Raw genomic sequence first — 22,068 nt, 5'->3', positions numbered from 1 at the left:
CCACAATATAAAACAAATCGGACACGATTTTAATACGATTTCAAATCAGGACCAAAAATCGTGGTCAAACACGATTTTTGATGCGATTTTAAATCGTATCAAATCTGATGCGGATCAAATCGGATTCACTTGGGGACCTACATTAATGAATGGAAGTGAATGGATACGTTTTGCCATACAGATTTGTACGATTTCAAACCTAAGAATCGTGAGAACAAGTAGGATGATAAAATCGTGGTGTGAATGCACCCTTAACGGGCGGCAGGGCCGCCATCAGGAATTATAGGGCCACTTACACAGCTTCAGGCATGGGCCCCCTGGAGCAGAGAACCGGGATGGGGGGTGCTGCCGCCTGAAATTGAGAAGCAGGGGGGGGCTGCCGCGAATTTAGAAGCGGGGGCCCTTTATAAAAAAAGAAATAAAGAAAGAAATAAAGAAAAATATATATAAAAAAAGGGGTGTAGCCATCTGGGGCCCTGGGGACCTCTGGGCCCTTTAATAAAAAAAAAAAAGAAATAAAAAATATATATAAAAAATATATTTTAAAAAGGGGGTTGCCATCCGGGACCTCTGGGCCCTTTAATAAAAAATAAATATATAAAAAAAGAAACATTTATAAAAAAAAAAAAAAGGGGGGGGTTGCCATCCAGGGCCCTGGGGACCTCTGGGTCCTTTAATAATAATAATAATAATAATAATAACATTTATATATATATATATATATATATATATATATATATATATATATATATATATATATATATATATATATATATATATAAATATATATATATATAAAAGAAATATATAAAAAAATATTTTTTTTATAAACAAAAGAGGGGTTGTCATCCGGGGCCCTGGGGAACTACGGGCCCCTGGGGACCCCCAAACCTCTAAAAAAAAAATTGGCCCTTTAATAAAAAATGAAAAAAAAATATATTAAAATTTTTTTTTTTTTTATTTAAAAATAAATAAAAAAGGGGGGTTGCCATCTGGGGCCCTGGGGGCCTCCGGGCCCTTGGGGACCCCTAAAAAAAATTGTCCCTTTAATAAAAAATAAAAATATATTAAAAAAAATAATTTTTTTTATTTAAAAAAAAATAAAAAATAAATATTTTTTTAAATTTAAAAATAAATAAAAAAAAGGGGGGTTGCCATCTGGGGCCCTAGGGGCCCCTCCGGACCCCTAAAAAAAATAAAAAAAAAAAAAATTTTTTTTTTCAAAGGGGTTTGCTTTGGGCCCCCAACAGTGACAGGGCCCAGGGCACCTCCTCCATTTGCCCTGCGGTAAAGACGGCCCTGTGTATGTACAGGGCAGTCCTGCAGGGTGCAGTGTGTAGTGATGATGATACATTGTATATATAGTATATAGTATAGTGGTGTGTATGTACATTGTAGTCCTGCAGGGTGCAGTGTGTTGTAGTGATGATGATACATTGTATATATAGTATATAGTATAGTGATGTGTATGTACAGGGCAGTCCTGCAGGGTGCAGTGTGTAGTGATGATGATACATTGTATATATAGTATATAGTGTAGTGATGTGTATGTACAGGGTAGTCCTGCAGGGTGCAGTGATGATGATACATTGTATATATAGTATATAGTATAGTGGTGTGTATGTACAGGGCAGTCCTGCAGGGTGCAGTGTGTTGTAGTGATGATGATACATTGTATATATAGTATATAGTATGGTGATGTGTATGTACAGGGTAGTCCTGCAGGGTGCAGTGATGATGATACATTGTATATATAGTATATAGTATAGTGGTGTGTATGTACAGGGTAGTCCTGCAGGGTGCAGTGATGATGATACATTGTATATATAGTATATAGTATAGTGGTGTGTATGTACAGGGTAGTCCTGCAGGGTGCAGTGTGTTGTAGTGATGATGATACATTGTATATATAGTATAGTGGTGTGTATGTACAGGGCAGTCCTGCAGGGTGCAGTGTGTAGTGATGATGATACATTGTATATATAGTATATAGTATAGTGGTGTGTATGTACAGGGTAGTCCTGCAGGGTGCAGTGTGTTGTAGTGATGATGATACATTGTATATATAGTATAGTGGTGTGTATGTACAGGGTAGTCCTGCAGGGTGCAGTGTGTAGTGATGATGATACATTGTATATATAGTATATAGTATAGTGGTGTGTATGTACAGGGTAGTCCTGCAGGGTGCAGTGATGATGATACATTGTATATATAGTATATAGTATAGTGGTGTGTATGTACAGGGCAGTCCTGCAGGGTGCAGTGTGTTGTAGTGATGATGATACATTGTATATATAGTATAGTGGTGTGTATGTACAGGGCAGTCCTGCAGGGTGCAGTGATGATGATACATTGTATATATAGTATATAGTATGGTGATGTGTATGTACAGGGTAGTCCTGCAGGGTGCAGTGATGATGATACATTGTATATATAGTATATAGTATAGTGGTGTGTATGTACAGGGTAGTCCTGCAGGGTGCAGTGTGTAGTGATGATGATACATTGTATATATAGTATATAGTATAGTGGTGTGTATGTACAGGGCAGTCCTGCAGGGTGCAGTGTGTAGTGATGATGATACATTGTATATATAGTATATAGTATGGTGATGTGTATGTACAGGGTAGTCCTGCAGGGTGCAGTGATGATGATACATTGTATATATAGTATATAGTATAGTGGTGTGTATGTACAGGGCAGTCCTGCAGGGTGCAGTGTGTGTAGTGATGATGATACATTGTATATATAGTATATAGTGTAGTGATGTGTATGTACAGGGTAGTCCTGCAGGGTGCAGTGATGATGATACATTGTATATATAGTATATAGTATAGTGGTGTGTATGTACAGGGCAGTCCTGCAGGGTGCAGTGTGTTGTAGTGATGATGATACATTGTATATATAGTATATAGTGTAGTGATGTGTATGTACAGGGTAGTCCTGCAGGGTGCAGTGATGATGATACATTGTATATATAGTATATAGTATAGTGGTGTGTATGTACAGGGTAGTCCTGCAGGGTGCAGTGTGTAGTGATGATGATACATTGTATATATAGTATATAGTATAGTGGTGTGTATGTACAGGGCAGTCCTGCAGGGTGCAGTGTGTTGTAGTGATGATGATACATTGTATATATAGTATATAGTATGGTGATGTGTATGTACAGGGTAGTCCTGCAGGGTGCAGTGATGATGATACATTGTATATATAGTATATAGTGTAGTGATGTGTATGTACAGGGTAGTCCTGCAGGGTGCAGTGATGATGATACATTGTATATATAGTATATAGTATAGTGGTGTGTATGTACAGGGCAGTCCTGCAGGGTGCAGTGTGTTGTAGTGATGATGATACATTGTATATATAGTATATAGTATGGTGATGTGTATGTACAGGGTAGTCCTGCAGGGTGCAGTGATGATGATACATTGTATATATAGTATATAGTATAGTGGTGTGTATGTACAGGGTAGTCCTGCAGGGTGCAGTGATGATGATACATTGTATATATAGTATATAGTATAGTGGTGTGTATGTACAGGGTAGTCCTGCAGGGTGCAGTGTGTAGTGATGATGATACATTGTATATATAGTATATAGTATAGTGGTGTGTATGTACAGGGCAGTCCTGCAGGGTGCAGTGTGTTGTAGTGATGATGATACATTGTATATATAGTATATAGTATGGTGATGTGTATGTACAGGGTAGTCCTGCAGGGTGCAGTGATGATGATACATTGTATATATAGTATATAGTGTAGTGATGTGTATGTACAGGGTAGTCCTGCAGGGTGCAGTGATGATGATACATTGTATATATAGTATATAGTATAGTGGTGTGTATGTACAGGGCAGTCCTGCAGGGTGCAGTGTGTTGTAGTGATGATGATACATTGTATATATAGTATATAGTATGGTGATGTGTATGTACAGGGTAGTCCTGCAGGGTGCAGTGATGATGATACATTGTATATATAGTATATAGTATAGTGGTGTGTATGTACAGGGTAGTCCTGCAGGGTGCAGTGATGATGATACATTGTATATATAGTATATAGTATAGTGGTGTGTATGTACAGGGTAGTCCTGCAGGGTGCAGTGTGTTGCTAGGAAGAAGCTGGCAGAGAAGCTCTCTCTCTCGGTGTCTCTCTCTCTCTCTCTCTCGGTGTCTCTCTCTCTCTCCCAGCATGCTCCGAGTGAGGGTTGATGAGACACACGGAGTGGACATATAACAGACACTCGGAGAGGGGGAGATAATGAAATAAGATGGTATCAGGGACCGGCCGTGTGTGGAGCCGGTGAAGCGGATTGGCTGTATCTAGTGTACGGAGATTGGTGGTGGGAGAGGCCAGCGCTGTGTGTACGGGGACGATGGGGCGGGGATTGCGGTGATTCCGGGTGTAGAAAGGAGGAGACGGATCCACCATTCTCCTGATTACCGGGAGTGAGGTGCGGGCCGGCCGTGCTCCATGCTGCCTTTGGACTGACACATCCTTCCACACCCCGCCTTATCCGAGCACCGAGGAAGATGATGTGCGCAGCTACCGCACCCCCTCCTCCACCGCCTCCCCCTCCCGCCACCTCCGGACCTGGCGGACACGGCTTGTTCCCGGTGCCCCCTGCTTCCTGTATGGCGCCCAGCAATGTGTCCGGGGGCCCCGACCTCCCTCCGGCTCCGCAGTCTGACTGCAGGGGCCGCTACCAGCTGCTTCTCTCCGGCAAGGCCCTGGCTGAGCGCTACCGGCAGATCTACACGGCGGCCGTCAGTGACCGGGACCAGCAGGCTGGACAGACGGCCAGGTAATCCCCCATTGCTCATCTCCTCCCCTCCCCCCAGTCCTATGTACACCTGGAGAGGGCGCACCAATATGGCTGAGTGTCAGGCTAGGGATGTCACAGGTGAGCTGGTGACATAATGACAGCTGGGCCATCACAGGCTCATCTTCCGGGCCATTATCACAATCCCATGGGATGTCCTTGTGCCCACTATGGCTCTGATCACCAGCCTCACCCTGCCTGGAGGGTATATAAGGTTACCACCTAATTCCATGTATTGCTGCTGGTGTGTGAAAGGATTTCATGAGCCTGGAATTTGTGTTCCCTGTGATGTCATCTGCAGACCATGTTGACAATGTGAAGTGATTCCTGAAGTACTACAATGGTCATCAAGGTTCCCGTTCTATCCAATGGCGCCCGTTCACACCTGAGCAGCATGGTGCTTGTACCTTGGCATATGCTTCTATGGGTACATTTAGACGTGTATCTAGGGCTGGCCACATACAGTTATTTTATTTTTTTCCTCTGGATTTACCAAAACCATATAATATGAGGTCACACCTAAACACTTTCACTTTGCAGGCAGGCCCTTGTATTACATAGCTGAAGATAAATTGTATAATGTATGGCGGCCTAACTCCCTTGCCTATGAAGCCAAGTCATGCATGAAAGACTGCTGACAGGGTGGGGAAGCATTGCAGGGCCTCCTCGCCTCCGTGTCTTAACCCATATTTGCCAACAAATGTGCCGCGCCGATTGTGCCTCGAGCGCGGTTGTGGGACGTTTGCAGCACTCCCCCCGCCCATTGACTTGAATGTGTCGCTCAACTTGGGTACAACCAGCTTGTTGGATATTGAGAGCCCTTCCACGCTGCCAGCGCCTGTAAAGCGTCGCTAAAACTATTTTTGGGGGGCTTTTAACACCTGCTAGCGGCCGAATAAAGGGTTAAAAGCACCGATGCCCATTGATTTCAATGGGCAGGGGCGCTTTAGGAGCGGTGTATACACCGCTCCTAAAGCGCCTCAAAGAAGCTGCTTGCAGGACTTTTTTTTATGTCCTATCAGCGCAGCGCCCCAGTGCAGCGCCCCACCAGGACAACACAATGGCCTCAGCGGGAGAGATTCCCCCCCCATCGGCACTGACCCGTGGTTGCAGGAAATAAAATCTCTCCTATGGTGGGCTTAAACACTAGCTTACTGGGCACATATACCCCCTTCCTGCCCAGACGAAATTTCAGCTTTTGGCACTGTCACGCTTTGAATGACAATTGCGCGGTCGTGCGACATGGTTATCCAAACAAAATTGACATCCCCTTTTTTTCCACAAATAGAGCTTTGTTTTGGTGGTATTTGATCACCTGTGTTTTTTTTTTTTTTTTTTCCCCCGCTATAAACAAAAATAGAGCGACAATTTTGACAATATATATTTTTTTTTTCCAGTTTAGTCCGTACGTATTCTTCTACATATTTTTGGTAAAAAAAACCACAATAAGCGTATAGTGATTGGTTTGCGCAAACGTTATAACGCCTACAAAATAGGGGATAGAATTTTTTTTTTTTTTTTTACTAGTAATGGCGGCGATCTGCAGTTTTTGACACATTTTTGGGACCATTCACATTTATACAGCGAACAGTGCTATAAAAATGCACTGGTTACTGTATAAATGTGACTGGCAGGGAAGGGGTTAAATGTGTATCCTGGGAGTGATTCTTACTGTGGGGGGAGGGGGACTGACTGGGGAAGGTGAATGATGGTTGTCCCTATGTACAAGGGACACACCATTGGTCTCCTCTCCCTGACAGGATATGGAGCTCTGTTTTTTTTTTTACACAGAGCTCCTCGTCCCTGGCTCTGTGACTGGCGATCGCCTGCCGGACATTGCGGCCGCCAGGCACGCGCATCAGCGCCTGTGTGAGGCAGCGGGCGTGCGTGGCCATGGGCCTTATATAGACAGCCTCCCGGCAGATGAGAGCTACCTTGCGGCTGTATATAGTCGGCCGCAGGGTGGGAACTGGTTAAAGAGGTTGGTACACTCTTGGACAAACAAACCTGTAATGTCTTACATTATGGCATAATGAGCTAGTATATATCGCATGCTAGCTCATTATGAAATTCTTACCTTGGCACAAAGCCCTCCAGCCCACCCACACACTGCTGAGACGGCTCAAATCTTCCCCGGTGTTTCTTTCGGGTTTGGCGCTGTGAGTGGTTGGTGCTGTAATGTTACTCCTGCGCACGGGAGCCGCTGTTTACGGCACAGGGCTCTGAAGTAACAGCATGGCAGCCGTTCTTTCAGAGTGCAAGTGATTTCACTGGCTGCAGGTACAGTAAATATCTCCTAAACTACGAAAGGTTAGGAGATATTCACACTACCTATAGGTAAGCCTTATTATAGGCCTCCCTACAGGTAACATTTAGTAGTTTACTTCCTCTTTAAAAGATGCCTTCAGGATGAGTCAAGTGTTTTTGGCCTCATATAGACTTTAATAGCAGCTCCCAAAAAGGCACAATTTCTTGCCTCTCCCAGAAACTAGCTATCCATTGGCTAAAACATAACCGCTTCAAACCTGATAACCAAAATCATCTGAGCGGCGCTTGGGTGTGAATAGGGCATTCCAGAGTAGCCACAGCTGAGATGGATAGGCCCTTGGTGGTGTGCTGCCAGAGGCCTCAGATGGAGGATGTGTGTGGTGGCCATGTGTAATGTATAGCTATAGCCAAGCTCCTGGTTTCATCAAAGCCACACAGGTTTCTGAGTTGTCAGTGTGGTCAGGGTCTGTACAAGGCTATGTGACTTTTGGTAAATGTGTAAATGTTTTATGATGGCTGCACTTATCCTGCATTGTATTTCAAGTGCCTCCCCAGGCTAAAATGATAGTCTCCTCCTTTTGGAAGTCTCCTTCCTACAATATATACTTCAGTGGAACTTCGCTCTCCCAGTCAACATTGGTTGTTTAGTCCTTATGCTGCTAGCATTAGTAAATAGATATTTATATGTATTTTTTCCCTTTATTTACTTCCTGGTTCCCATGCCTAGGCAAATGTCATACATCCCAGGATTCTTCAGGAGGGGGTTTACTCAGGCACTCTCTAATGTATTAATGTATGCTTGAGCTAAGGGCAAATGGATTCTAGGAAGTACTGCTACATTACTTGTTTACCTTACTCAAGATGGCCACGGGCAGAAATGCTAGTAGGTTGTTTTTCAAAGGGATTTCTCAACAAAATTAAGCATGGAGAAGTGGAATGGGGGGGCAGTTTGCTTTGAATATTAAAGGGGACCTTCAGCCTTCCGTGGACAAAAGCTGCCTCTCCTCCTTTCCTCCTGCAGAAATATGGCTTTTTTTTTTTTTTTTCCCTTTTTTTATATTTAAAGTCCGCCCAGCCCTCCCATGCATGTCACTCGCCTTTAGGCAGATCATGCACACACTACCTGCTGTGCCTCCCAGGCTATGTACATCACATAGCCTTTCATTTAAGAACAGTAGGGGTGGGGCCTTTCAGTGATGTCAGATGTGGGATGGCGCTGTCGCTGAGTATCTCAGTGGGATAATGCTGGATCAGTGAGTATCTCACTGCCCAGTATGGGCAGATACCACCATCGGATAAGCAGGGCCAAAAAAATGAGGAGGTCAGTTCCTCTTTTTAAATATGAAATGCATGGCTTTTTTGGTGCTTGGATGCATTGAAGATCCCCTTGAAATGTCATAACCTTATGATGTTTACCTGGGGATCCTGCATGTCACCCGAATATGACCCCATGTCCTGTGCCTGGCTGGTATTGCTGCGGATTCTCTCCCCTCAAGTAATGTCAGTACTCGGAAGCTGTAGTGCTATTATGTTGTAGTCTCCTCTTCTGTGTGTGATTGATTTTGTGTTCAAATCTCTACCATGCATGTGTGGGTGTTTTGTCATGGCTTCCCTCCAGTGCGACCTCAAATGCCTTTTTTATAGTCTTGCTGCAAGCGGTATGATGTGCTGCTTACTGAAGCTCAGGAGTCAGGATGCTGGCTTCCATTCATCCAGACGCGCCGATGTGTGTAGAGAATGTGGTACGCCGCTCACCCAGTACGTGAGTGGTAGGGAATGGCCGTAGTTGACACTGCTCCGCTGGCTACACGGCTTAGGCCTAGTGTGCGGGCGCAATTTCTTGTCCAGCGCCAACATATATTTAGGGCCCCTCTGTTGCATGGGTGTGGGTTATTTGTTTGCGGCTCCACTACAGTGCAAATGCATCAGTCTATCTTCAGATCTCCACCCTCCACTGATTGGGGCTGGGGGTTGGAGCAGAAAGGGACATTACGAAGGTTTGGCAGTCCCTGGACCAGAGGAAAAAAAAGTTGCGCTATATCATCTATCACAAAGATTACTCTGGCCCAGTTAGAGTTGGTTTTCCCATTACAAAAAAACTGCCCATGCATTTCAGAGGGCCTAGTACAAAAAAACCCACTGCTCAGTGTTAAAGAAGCTTCTTTGTGCCCTCATACCTGTAGGCCATGTGCAGCCTCTTGCATGCTTATCCAAAAAAATGGAAGTAGAGAGGCAGAGCATTTTGCTCCTGCAAAGACAGGGAAGCACTTCGCCAACCTAGGGCTGTTCCAGGCAAGCTTGGGAGAGGCCACCTATGACTTGCAATATACAGCGCTCTAAACTGGAATACCAACAGGCATGGCAGAGTCTACAGGTGGGATCTCAGGCTGTGGTGTCCTCCAGACAACATCCAAATAGGTAGACAAAGTATAAAAATAGCCGACGACTCCAGTTCATAATAACTTATTGCCACATGTAGAAAAACAGACGCGTTTCGGCTGGAGAGCCTTGGACGCATTTTATGCAGTGACCAAGGCTCTCCAGCCGAAATGTGTCAGTTTTATTTTTTCTGCATGTGCCAATAAATTATTCTTATTGATTGTATTTGCTGGCTATTCTTCTACTTTGTCTGCCCATAACTTACAGGTATGACATTAAACTTTTTTTTTCAAAACCTGAGCACTGTTTTTAATATACTAGATCACACAGCCAATTTTAGGTAGATGTTTTGGCAACAAACAACCAGCGGCCCGAATTCCTAAAACATTTGCTTGCTATCTACTGTTTATGCAATAAAATGAGATATTTATATTATAGTAAATGTAGCAGTTGGCTTTTCATTTTTTTTTTTTTTTTTTTTATTGCCAAAGGTCCGTATTTTCCAGGACTTCAAGGATTATTCCACTAGCAGACTGGATCGCCTAATGGTTTATTTCTCTGATCAGATCTCTGAACCTGAGTACTCTGGTGTGTGCCTTATTGTTGTGCCCAATAAAGTGGCATACAGGAAAATGGCAGGTCACAGCACAGACCTCCAGATTCATGCACAACAGTCAGGCCTGGTCAAAACACGACTGTTCTGCACTACGATTGCAGGTGCAAAAAAATAATTTGTTGGATGAAAACAAGCTAAAGTAAACTCTATAGGGCTGATAAAGCTGGGCCTGGTAGTCCAATATGTTACCCCTGGTTGTGGGCTATAACTGTGAGGAAACAAAATGCAGAGCTAAAAGCGTGATCAGTGATGGACCCCTTTTCAGAGGGAATTTGACAGGCAGTGAAGAGGCACTATGTTGCCCCTTTAACACCTGTTTTAACCCCTTTTAAGTGATTGTAAAGAATTAGGGGAAAAAAGCTATACATGCCTGCTCTATGCAATGGCATTGGACAGAGTAGCACCGACCCTCCTCTTCTGGGGTACCCTACCAGCTAATTCTATTCTGAAAGTGCCCCCATAGCAAGGCATATGCTATGGGGGGGGGGGCAGCGCACCTGCAGCCTCGATCATGAGCTGCACTGCCTGCGTACCTAGACGGCACAACTCCCATATCGAATGAGTATTTGAGAGAAAGTTTAAAGGGGTTTTCCACCCATTTTTTTAAGTTTATTAAAAGTCAGCAGCTACAAAAAGTGTAGCTGCTGGCTTTTAATAAACACACTTACCTGCTCCACGGTTCCAGCGACGCGCCGGCCGGGGCTCCGCTCCTCGCCCCCCCCCCCCCTCACCGGCCAGTGTCTTCATTCTCAGTGTGGGCACCCGGCAGTGACAGCTTTCGGCTTCACGGCCGGGCACCCACTGCGCATGCGGCACTGCGCACGGCGCCGTCCGATTGGACAGGCGCTCGCCTACAGGGAGGGGCTCTGAAAAGGCGATTAAGCTAATCTCCTTACCAGCCCCTCGGCGGAAGGAGGAAGTGGGACAGGAAGTCCCCTTCTCCTGAAGCCCCCACCCCCCCCTCAAAAAAATTACATGCCAAATGTGGCATGTAAGGGGGCGAGGAGTGGGTTAAGCGGAAGTTCCATTTTTAGGTGGAACTCTGCTATAAGGGGGGATGAGTACTCATTCGATACTCACAGAAATACTCATTCGATACTTATACCTAAACATTTTATGTAGGTAAAAAAAAAGTTTAGGCTTTAGAACAACTTTTTAAAGGGGAGTTCCGGCCACAATTTCACTTTTTAAATATAAATACCCCTGTAATACACAAGCTTAATGTATTCTAGTAAAGTTAGTCTGTAAACTAAGGTCCGTTTTGTTAGGTTGTTACAGCATTTAGATAGTTTATAATCTAGAAATAGACCGTGGCCATCTTAAGTGTGGGCATCATGAAGCCAGACTGTATGACTTCCTGGATTTCAGCTTTGCATATCTCGCACATGCTCAGTGCTGCACAAGCAGTGTAATAGGTTTCAGTCAGGTTTGCAAGGACTACTGGGAAACATGATGCCTATCCCAGAAACCTTTGCAAATAGCCTAGGCAAATAAGGAGGAGGAAGTAATGGACTACAAAATAAAGGTATTTACAAGCAACAAATTAAATAAAAATTGTCCATTCTGAACACTATGAGATTAGAGCATGCAGCACAGACAAACATGAAAAAATGGGTGGAACTCCACTTTAAAGCATGTTCATGGTTGTGGGGAGGCTGTGGTCTTTTTAGTTGAATGTGGGTAACATTTAGTTTAAAAGTATAGGCTTCTGACGTTTTGTATCTCTTGAGGTAGGGGTGTGTTTTTTTTGTTTGCCTGCTGCCAGCTCGTTCTCCTGGTCGGTGAAGGTGCCCATCACATTTATAGACCAATATGGAGGCGTGAGAGATAGGATCAAGCTAGACTATAGTAGGAAGATACGGTGGGCCATTTGTAGCTTCTATATGTCCCCACTACAACTGCTACCATTTAGGCCGATGTGATATTGTAGCAGCTACAAATCTTTGCATTTTTTCAGGTGATTTGTAGCTAGTCAGAGTTGCTGGTTACAATGTTTCTACATATAGCTACAAATCTCAGGTGTGCTATGATCACCATCTGCTGTATTGGATAACACGATGATCTAATGATGCTGGTAATTCTGTAGATGGCTCCACAACTGATCAGCGAGCTACAGATAGACATTGCAATGACTGCATTATTTTTTATCAGCAAGGAAAATACTAGGACTGATGTCAGGTAGGCAACTGTGCTACTAAGGACAGAACCGTGAGCGGCAATCTCTAAGAGGCTGCCTGTCTATTCCTATCGAATTGCTTCCTCTAGCTGAGGCAGCTGATTCGCTCTCCTTAATGCTGCCAAATCTTGATTGCTAGTGATGGGAGTGACATCTTGCTGCCTCGGCTAGCAAGCGAGAGATTCCATAGGGACAGACAGGCAGTCTTGGTGATCTGATTTATTGTGACCAATTGCCAGCAACAAGATTGGCTTGAGCCGGCAAATCTGCCATTGCCATTCTGTAGTTGCTGCAACATCTCCCATGTAAAGTCGCCCTATTGGGCTCATGTTACACTGATGATCCTATTGCTAATGAGAATTTGCCAGTGACGGAATGGCGAGAATTCATCAATGACAGTTTCTGTAGAAAACAAAGGGAGGGTACATAATGTTGCAACGCCCAAATTGCCAGTGAGAAAGCGCCACCTTGCTCCCCTAGCGAATGAGGGAGAGACATGTGCTAGCAGGTTAGTTGTTTTTTTCTTTTTTTCTTTTTGGTGTGTCCTCCAAAGAAACTTGACTGTTGAACAGAATTGCCAGTATGACATTGACCTTGGAGTTTATATCGCATTTTAAATAAGTCTCCTCAAGTTGTATTTTGCATACGCTAGGTTTGGGAGTTATTGCAGCAGCAACAAATTCTGACACCATTGCCACCGATTGTCACTTAGCTGGAGATAGTTTTTTCAATGTGACCGGTGTACTATATGATGCATATTTGGGGGATGGGTACTATAAGTGGTATTGTAGACACCCTTTAGCATTTAGTGGAGTGTCTCTGAAATTCAGTGCCCGGAGACGGGTACATGAATCTGTCAGTCTGGCACCAAGGTCGGAGTGTCTATACAGTGCACTCCTGTTGTAGTAGGGTTAGGTGGAGCCTGATGGAGAACTGAGTGACTAGTTCCCCATCAGGTGCACCTTGCTGTTTGGCAGTGGGCGGTTTCATAGTCGCTATTGGGTTCAATAGCGGCTTTCATATGCACCTGCTGCTGTGCACGGTCATTCAAAGTTTGGAAGATCTGATGGCAGCTAGTCTCAGTTCCCTATCATGCTCTGTCCACTAGGGCTGCAACTAACGATTATTTTCATAATCCGATTAGTTGGCCGATTATTGTTTTGATTAATAAGATAATAGCCTTAAAAAAATAATTGGCATTTTTTTATTTTTTGGGCCAATTTGTTGTTGCAGATTACAAAACACAAATTGCAGCAAAAAAAAACACATTGAATGCTTTTCTGCAGCTTCTCCATTGTGTATATTGAGCCCCCCAAAAAAAAAAAAAAATAGCACCGTTTTGCATTAAAGTCCTTGCCCTTTCCAAATACGCAGCAGCTGAAATAAAACCATGGATGTGAACGTGTCCCATAGGAAAACGTGTAAATGAACTGTAGTGTGTTTCTGCAAAAAGCACCAAGAAACAGAGGTGAATCCAGGCCTGAGATGTTAAGTAACATAATGGGGTTAAAAAAACAAAAATAAGTACAAAAAGAGCAAATCGCTACTGTAAGGGGTTCATTTTTTTTTTTTTTACTGTGGGACAGTGAAAGTAATATTTACAGTAGCGCTTTGCTTTTTTGTACTATAAAGGGCCAATTTTTTTGTATTTTGAACCCCATTATGTTACTGGCCAATTAATTGATTTTGAAAATGTAATCGATTAATTTCATAATCGATTAGTTGTCGATTAATCGATTAGTTGTTTCGGCCCTACTGTCCACCCTATGACATAGTTCCTGAATATGCCACATTCGGCTAATGACGTCGCCACTACTCCAGCGCTTTTTATTTCACATTTAGCTTTTGACTTGGGAATAATCAGGCTCATGGCTGAATCAGGCTGAGGATAGAGCCCTATGTGGGGGTCACAATGAACACTTCCCAGCTGAGCGCTGCTGTACCTCTATATGCTATAGATCTGGTTTACCACCATTTTCCCAATCTGCAAACTTGTGGTTATTCTTTCAGAATATGTTGCTGCCAAAAACTGGCAGTCAGAACTACCTAACGGTAACTACCACCAGAACGATTTAATTGAATCCCCCCTCTTGGACTTTTTTTTACAGTATAAGGGCCAACTTGCTTTGCTGCTTTTTTTTATAAAATTATTTAAAGCGCAACTAAAGGGTCAATACTCGCCTGTCCAACGGTCCTTTGCCAGTATCTTCTGAGTGCCAGTCTTGGGGCCTCTTCATTGGCCGATGCAGATTGACATCCTAGCACTCAGATTGGCTCCTCATTTTAAGCGCATATAAAGCTGTTTACCATGCTTGAGAAGACAGCGAGCAGAAAAGACATTACATGTCTCTTGCTGTTTAAAGCTTGCCTGCTCACTGTTTTACAGTGGAGCTTTAGTTTTGCTTGGATTCTGAATGGTGTTGACTGATTTTTTTTTTTTTTTCTTTATCCCCATTTAATTGCATCTTTTAAAGGGTTAGTTCACCTTTTTTGCAACCCACCATTGCCATGAATGCCGCACCCACCATTGCCATGAATGCCGCACCCACCATTGCCATGAATGCCGCACCCACCATTGCCATGAATGCCGCACCCACCATTGCCATGAATGCCGCACCCACCATTGCCATGAATGCCGCACCCACCATTGCCATGAATGCCGCACCCACCATTGCCATGAATGCCGCACCCACCATTGCCATGAATGCCGCACCCACCATTGCCATGAATGCCGCACCCACCATTGCCATGAATGCCGCACCCACCATTGCCATGAATGCCGCACCCACCATTGCCATGAATGCCGCACCCACCATTGCCATGAATGCCGCACCCACCATTGCCATGAATGCCGCACCCACCATTGCCATGAATGCCGCACCCACCATTGCCATGAATGCCGCACCCACCATTGCCATGAATGCCGCACCCACCATTGCCATGAATGCCGCACCCACCATTGCCATCAGTGCAGCCTGATTAATGCCCATCCATCTGCAGCCTTGGAGGGGGCGGGACGAGCGGCAAAAGATTACATACAGGAGAAACTCCAGTTTACATGGCAGCCTCTTTAATACAAAGTCCTGCCTCCTCTGATGGCAGCGAAGGAGACGGACTTCCTATTGCGAAGGCCGCCCATAAAGGGGAAATTATCCTCCTGTATGTACGGCACTCATCCCACCTCCTCCCTGTCCTCTCCAAGGCAGCCAACATGTATATTTTTTGTGGCCCTGGTGCTTGGAGATCGTTGGGGGGCCACAAGAGTTGTTTTTTATCTATCTCCATCCAAATAACCAGGCAAGCCATTCAAAACTGCAATGTGATTGGCCTGCCGGCCGGACTTTAGACATGTCTGCCTTAAAGTGTCACTAAACCCAGTGCCCACAGCTTGTAAATCTTCTTTTTTTTTTTTTTTTTTTACATTAAAATACTGCTGCCACTATATGCCTTTTGTTGGCTTATCTGTATACCATGGTCACGTGATAAATTGTAGGGTCTGCCTGAGTGCTTAGTGTTCAGTTGGGAGGAGATTTACACTACAGCCCGTGTCCTCATACTGTTATGGGAGTGCGGATCATCCATGAATCAAGATCTGACATCCAACCCACTGTTTGTTTTTTGTTACCTGCAGCAATAGAGGCAAAACTAAGCATGTGCAACAGTACTACCCCCACTGTGTCTTATTTGGCTTTGCCAAGATAGACCCTGCAGGAGTGGGAGGATCTGTCCATACAGGATCGAAGAGCCTTTTTACACAATAGAGGATTAACCCCCTAGGCCCCTTTCACACTGCTGCAAACTGACAGGCGTGCAACTTTATTTCATTTTTTTTTTGGACACGATTTCAGGGTATGCCTGTGTAAGCTTGGTCTATGGACCTCAACTGGCATTAAAGTTGGACCAAAGTAGTACAGGTACTACTTTGAAGATGGTGCAACTTGGTGTCTGATATGAATGGTTATCATTGGGAATCATGTCCGCTTTAAGCACTCCTCGCCCCCTTACATGCCACATTTGGCATTGGCTTTTTGAAGGGGGGGGGCTTCGATTTGGAGTGGGACTTCGTGACAGGTCCCAGAAAATCGCCTGTCCACTCCGAGAGAGCAGCGCGACTCGCGCATGCACAGTGCATCTGAAGCCGAAAGCTGTCACGGCCGGGTGACCAGAGTGTCAATGAAGGCATCAGCAGAGAGGAGGGGGAGAGGAGCGATGCTCCGGGTGGCCTTATCTCTGTTCCGTGGAACAGTAGCTGCTGACTTTTAATAAACCTATAAAAAGCCTGGAACTCCGCTTTAACTGCATATATAGACAGATTTTACTGTTGTGGGTAATAGGAAAAATTAAGTCGCCAGCTGCAAATACTGCAGAGGCTGACTTTTAAATATATGGACAATTGTTTGTCCAGGGAGACACAACGTCGGAACCCCAGCCAATCTTCAGATTGGCTGTTGGGTGCAGCAGCCGCCATTGCCACTAAGGGAACATGGCAAGCCTGATCCCTGCTGCGCATGTAGGGGCCCGACGGTGGAGGAGGGGGGGCTGAGCTTCGCCGGATCACCATTTCTGGAAGGGGACTTGTCAAAAACAGGTCCTCGTTCTCCCCCCCTGAAAGGTGCCGTATGTGACACCAGAGGGAGGAGACTAATAAGCACAAGTTCCACTTTTGCCTATAGTTCTACTTTAACCAATTGTCGCCCGGAGGACATCATATGACGTCCTGGGCTTTGTGGTGGTATATCTGAATAATTCCTGCAGCTACAAGCATCATTCAGATATTGCCGGGTTCAGCCAGATATTCCCTGCATCATAAGAACAATCATAGTTGCTGTTCCGCTGTTTGATCGTTCGTAGTGGAAGGGGGCGTTCCCCTGCCGCCCTCCGGTGCTTTTACCGACTCACTTGTGCAGCTGTTTGAACTATATTTGAAGCTCTTCTTGGTTTCTGTAATGGGTTTGCTGGATGCTCCTGGTTTATTCCCATAATACAAAAACATACTAGTAAGATGATTGCCTTGCACCCATATTAATCCTAGTGTGCAGCTATTTGGTCCTGATAGGGACTTGACACTATAGGCCAGCTGTTCTCCACCATTTTACCCCTAAATTTAATTTCCAGGCCTCAAAGTAACCCGTACTAAAAAAAAAAAAAGTTTGGTCAGCAGGACTTTTAAATTAGAGGTCGACCGATATGGGTTTTTCTCTGGCCGATGCCGATGCCGATATTTAGAAATCGGGGCAGCCAATGGCCGATATATGAGGCCGATTTTTGCGGCCGATATTTTGGGCCGATTTTTGGATTGGGATGCATTGTGGAGGAGGATGGATGGTGCTGGGCGTGGGTGGGAGATGCGTTGTGGAGGGGGAAAGATGGTGCTGGCTGTGCCTGGGGGATGCATTGTGGAGGGGGGTGGATGAATGGTGCTGGGCGTGGGTGGGGGATGTGTTGTGGAGGGGGATGGATGGTGCTGGGCGTGGGTGGGAGATGCGTTGTGGAGGGGGAAAGATGGTGCTGGCTGTGCGTGGGGGATGCATTGTGGAGGGGGATGGATGAATGGTGCTGGGTGTGGGTGGGGGATGTGTTGTGGAGGGGGATAGATAGATGGTGCTGGCGGTGGATGTGTTGTGAAGGGGGATGGATGGATGCAGCTGGCCGTGGGTGGGGGATGCATTGTGAAGGGGGATGGATGGATGCAGCTGGCCGTGGGTGGGGGATGCATTGTGAAGGGGGATGGATGGATGGAGCTGGCCGTGGGTGGGGGATGCATTGTGAAGGGGGATGGATGGATGGAGCTGGCCGTGGGTGGGGATGGATATATATATAAAATGAGTGTGTATACAGGAGAGGGGTGTGCTCTAACATGTACACACTGTTCCCTCCAGCACTGTCCATTGGATGACACCTGTGAGCTCCCACGTGAGTTGGAGTACTATGTACAATCACTAGAGAGCCGAGGCACCTATCAGAGATGATAGGAATACTGTACATTACCCCAGTCTCCAGCAGCACGAGAAATGAATCCTTCAGCCACGCTGCTGGTAGCCTGCGCGCCGGCCCCGCCCCCCCTTACCTCGGCGGGCTGTAGCAGAAAGCAAACTTGTCACAAGCCTGAGCAGCTGCAGTAGTTGTCTGCGCGAAGAGATCACAAAAGCTTCCTGCATGCTGGGACGGTGGTGGGATTACTGAACATGGGCTCTAGGCTACGGCTGGAGCCGTAGCCTAGAGCCCATGTTCAGTAATCCCGCCAACGTCCCAGCGTGCAGGAAGCTTTTGTGATCTCTTTGCGCAGACAACTTGTACTGCAGCTGCTCAGGCTTGTGACAAGTTTGCTTTCTGCTACAGCCCGCCGAGGTAAGGGGGGTGGGGCCGGCGCGCAGGCTACCAGCAGCGTGGCTGAAGGATTCATTTCTCGTGCTGCTGTAGGTGGAGCGGGGTTTTAACGCGGCAGCCGAAAATCGGCCGATTTTTTTACAATAATCGGCCGATGCCGATTTCTTAAAAACGGCCAAATATCGGCGATATATCGGTCGACCTCTACTTTAAATGAGGCCAATCGCCATGTGGAGTAAGCATGAAGATATACAGTATTGCTTAATTGGGTTCCAACACAAGGGGGAAGTTAGTTCGGGACTTAGAATGAGAGATGTATAGCAAAAAGCAGTCTTAGCAAAGAGCATTTTATTATGCCTTGTGATATAATGTAAAGCATACTGAATGACAAAAATCGTATAAACATTTTTGCATTCACAAAATCGCATAAACATGCTACAAATTGCATATGCATATTAACACCATGGTACGTGGAGTAAAGACAAGTCCTGCACAACATGAACCACTGGAGGGGCTTGATGGTATAAGAATCTAGGAGTAAAACGGTAAAAAACATAAAATCATCTGTATGAACATCATGCATCTATGTATTTCCAACGCGTTTCGTTGGGGTATACCAACTCTTCAGGGTCGAATGCAATGGTGATGTATAAAGAGACATAACCATATGGTATAATTTTGTAGTAGAATATAAATATAGAACAAGATGGATAACCCTATAAATACTCACGTCAACTGTATAGATGTGAGCACAGGACCAGAGCCATTGGAACCCGTACTAAAGCCAAATATTTGTGAGTCAATAGCCCTTTACATTGGTGTTCAGTAGGAATAATTCAATGCTTGCACAACGCTAATTTATGGCATTCTGCTGACTTTGCCAAGTGTTTTTGGTCCTGGAACTATGCAGGCACCATCATTCTAACAACCCTGTAAAGGAAAGCGGTTTATACTTGCCTATTCTGAAGCCACTCTGGTCTGGTTAAGTAGTTGGCTCCCAGCGCTTTCTTCAGTGTGGAGCAGGAACAGCCGACAAACAAACAAAACCCCATAGTAGGTCTGTGGGGGACAACAGCTGTAGAGCCTACGCGGTGATGTCTGCCATCTCTCCTTTTGGCTGCTGGAGAGATCATGTGACTGGAGCACCCTCCGTATAGGTAAGTATAGACCTTTCCTTTCACTGGGTAGTTAAACCTGCTCCTATCCCCCCATAGAAGCTTATTCTAGTATTGGTTAGAATTTGAATGAACTTCTATCCTTCTCTGGTCACAAGGAAGAAAAGGGCGCCTTCTACCGAGGGAGCAAGGAATAAGGTAAGTAAATCTGCTTTTTAGATGTAACCCTCCATTCTTGAAAACCTTTTTGGTGTGATTAAAGCCGTTCTCTGTGGAGGAAGAGGCTGGGTTTCTTCATGGCAATGCGAGACAATTGTTATGTTGTCACAGGAAGCATTTAGCAGCTAAAAGTGGAGCAACCAGTTATTGATTGTGAAGGGTCAATTACTTTTTCCCACAGATGACTGCACACAATCCATACTAGGGGAATTGCATAAAAACAATACTGCTGTCATGTTCTCCACTCTGGCTTTATTCATATACTACAAATATAGATATTGTTAGAAAAGGGATAGATTTGGTTTGAATTGTCGGTGCTGGCGAGCATCAGATTGTTGGCAGTGGTGGCAAATAACTTAACATTTGAATCAATTCTGAAAATTAAAAAAATGTCTGAAGAGATGGAAATTTCTGATGGTATTTGAACATGTGACCTTAGCGGTCAAAATTATGCCTGCACTTGTTTTTTTTTTTTTTTTTTTGTGAATTTTAGAATGATGACTGTAACGGAATGACCCGGGACACCCAGAGACTTTGTGAGGATGGGGGATACTCCTGTGTCAGCGTCACTGATAACTCTTGGGTCTGAGTCCACCATGTGCCCTTTGGGCATGGGATGGCAAGTGAATCATAATTCATGTATTACATGAGATAGGACATCACTGATGGTTCGTATTGCAGGACTTTGAGATACTGCAGGATGTTGGCCCAACCAGTCAATAGTGACTCATTCTATGATTAGCCCTGACTAGTGACATGCTAATTGAGTCAGGGCCTGGAAGACATTCCATTGTCCTTGTGTAAAGGTGTTAACCCAGGTCTGCTCCCAGAACTCTAATTATGCATGCTAAATACTGTTTATGTGTGATAACACTGCCTAAAGCCTAGTGATGCTCAGAGGTGTGAAAAGGTGGCAAGCTGTATGCGGAGACGGAATGTCTCCCTAGGGAACTCTGTGTGATGGGGTTTTGTTTGTTATGCTGTTAATTAAGGAATGTGCAGTGATTAGACATAATTATAGGCCGGCGCCGACCTGTCTAGAATGGTTAGTAATTGGCCTTAGTGTGTGGGTGGGGAGTTGATTTGTTCCTTTCATGCCTTGTACGGTATATAAGCTGAGAAGAAACCATTAAAATGGTCTTCATTTTGAAACCAGTAATGGAGCAAGTCTCGTTATTCTGGGAAATGGGAGGCCTGCTGGTTTGTCTGTGTGTCAGATGAGCTGTCGTAGTTGATGGAAGGACGTAAACGGTGGTGACCGTTACAATGACCACTTTTTAAGGTCATTCAAGTGGGTACTTGGTTTTGACAGGTACCCCATGCTTCCGCTTGAGTTGTCTAGGCAGCCCAAAGTTCTTCTCTCCCCCTCCCTGCCTGGCCATTGAGGATGTGTAGCGTGACCGGCTGTGAAGCCGCAAGCTGTCAAAGCCAGGTGCCCTCACATGTAATGCTGGGGGCAGGCGGGGAAGAGAATCAAGGGTTTGGGTGGCCCCCATCGCGCGTGTGTGTGTGCGTGTGTGTGTGCGTGTGTGTGCGTGTGTGTGTGTGTGCGTGTGTGTGCGTGTGTGTGTGTGTGCGTGTGTGCGTGTGTGTGTGTGTGCGTGTGTGCGTGTGTGTGTGCGTGTGTGTGTGCGCGTGTGTGTGTGTGTGTGTGTGTGTGTGTGTGTGTGTTAAAAAGTTATTAAAGGAAACATTTTTTTTCCTTTTTAAAATAACAAACATGTTATACTTGCCTCCACTGTGCAGTTTGTTTTGCAGAGTGGCCCCGATCACCATCTTCTGAGGTCCCTTGGCTGTCTCTGGTCCTCCCCGCAAGTACTGACCACAGTCATGCGAGAGCTCGCATGGTGGTGAGTAATTGCAGGCACGCTCCCGTGATACAGCGAGCGGCCATAGCCGCTCACTGTATCACTCGGCCCCGCCCCTCAGCGCGCCACGTAACTGGATGTGATTGACAGCAGCGCCAGCCAATGGCTGCGCTGCTTTCAATCCATCCGCTCTAGCCAATCGGCGGCCAGGCTGAACGGCGAAGAGTATCTCGGGACCACGCTGGACTTTCGAGGGGTCAGGTAGGTATAACGGGAGCTCGGAGGTGCCGGCAGCACCCGATGTTTTTTCACCTTAATGCATAGATTGCATTAATG

The 22,068-nt window shown here is 45.3% G+C and overlaps 1 protein-coding gene across 2 annotated transcripts in view; it reads left to right on the top strand.

Moving 5' to 3' along the window:
• The first annotated feature begins 4,131 nt into the window (after positions 1-4,131).
• LOC120929700 (E3 ubiquitin-protein ligase MYCBP2-like) overlaps positions 4,132-22,068 on the top strand; it is a 138,976-nt gene continuing 121,039 nt past the window's right edge. The window contains exon 1 of one of the 2 annotated variants that reach the window (XM_040341405.1): positions 4,132-4,806. In XM_040341405.1, coding sequence (XP_040197339.1) covers positions 4,535-4,806 — 272 coding nt within the window. In that variant the 5' untranslated portion in view covers positions 4,132-4,534. The remainder of the gene's footprint in view (positions 4,807-22,068) is intronic. The other variant, XM_040341404.1, reaches the window with a different exon arrangement.

Source organism: Rana temporaria, chromosome 2 (assembly GCF_905171775.1).
Source record: "Rana temporaria chromosome 2, aRanTem1.1, whole genome shotgun sequence".
Taxonomy (NCBI): domain Eukaryota; kingdom Metazoa; phylum Chordata; class Amphibia; order Anura; family Ranidae; genus Rana; species Rana temporaria.
Note: the sequence above shows the minus strand (reverse complement) of the source record. Positions and strands in the feature narration are given on the sequence as shown.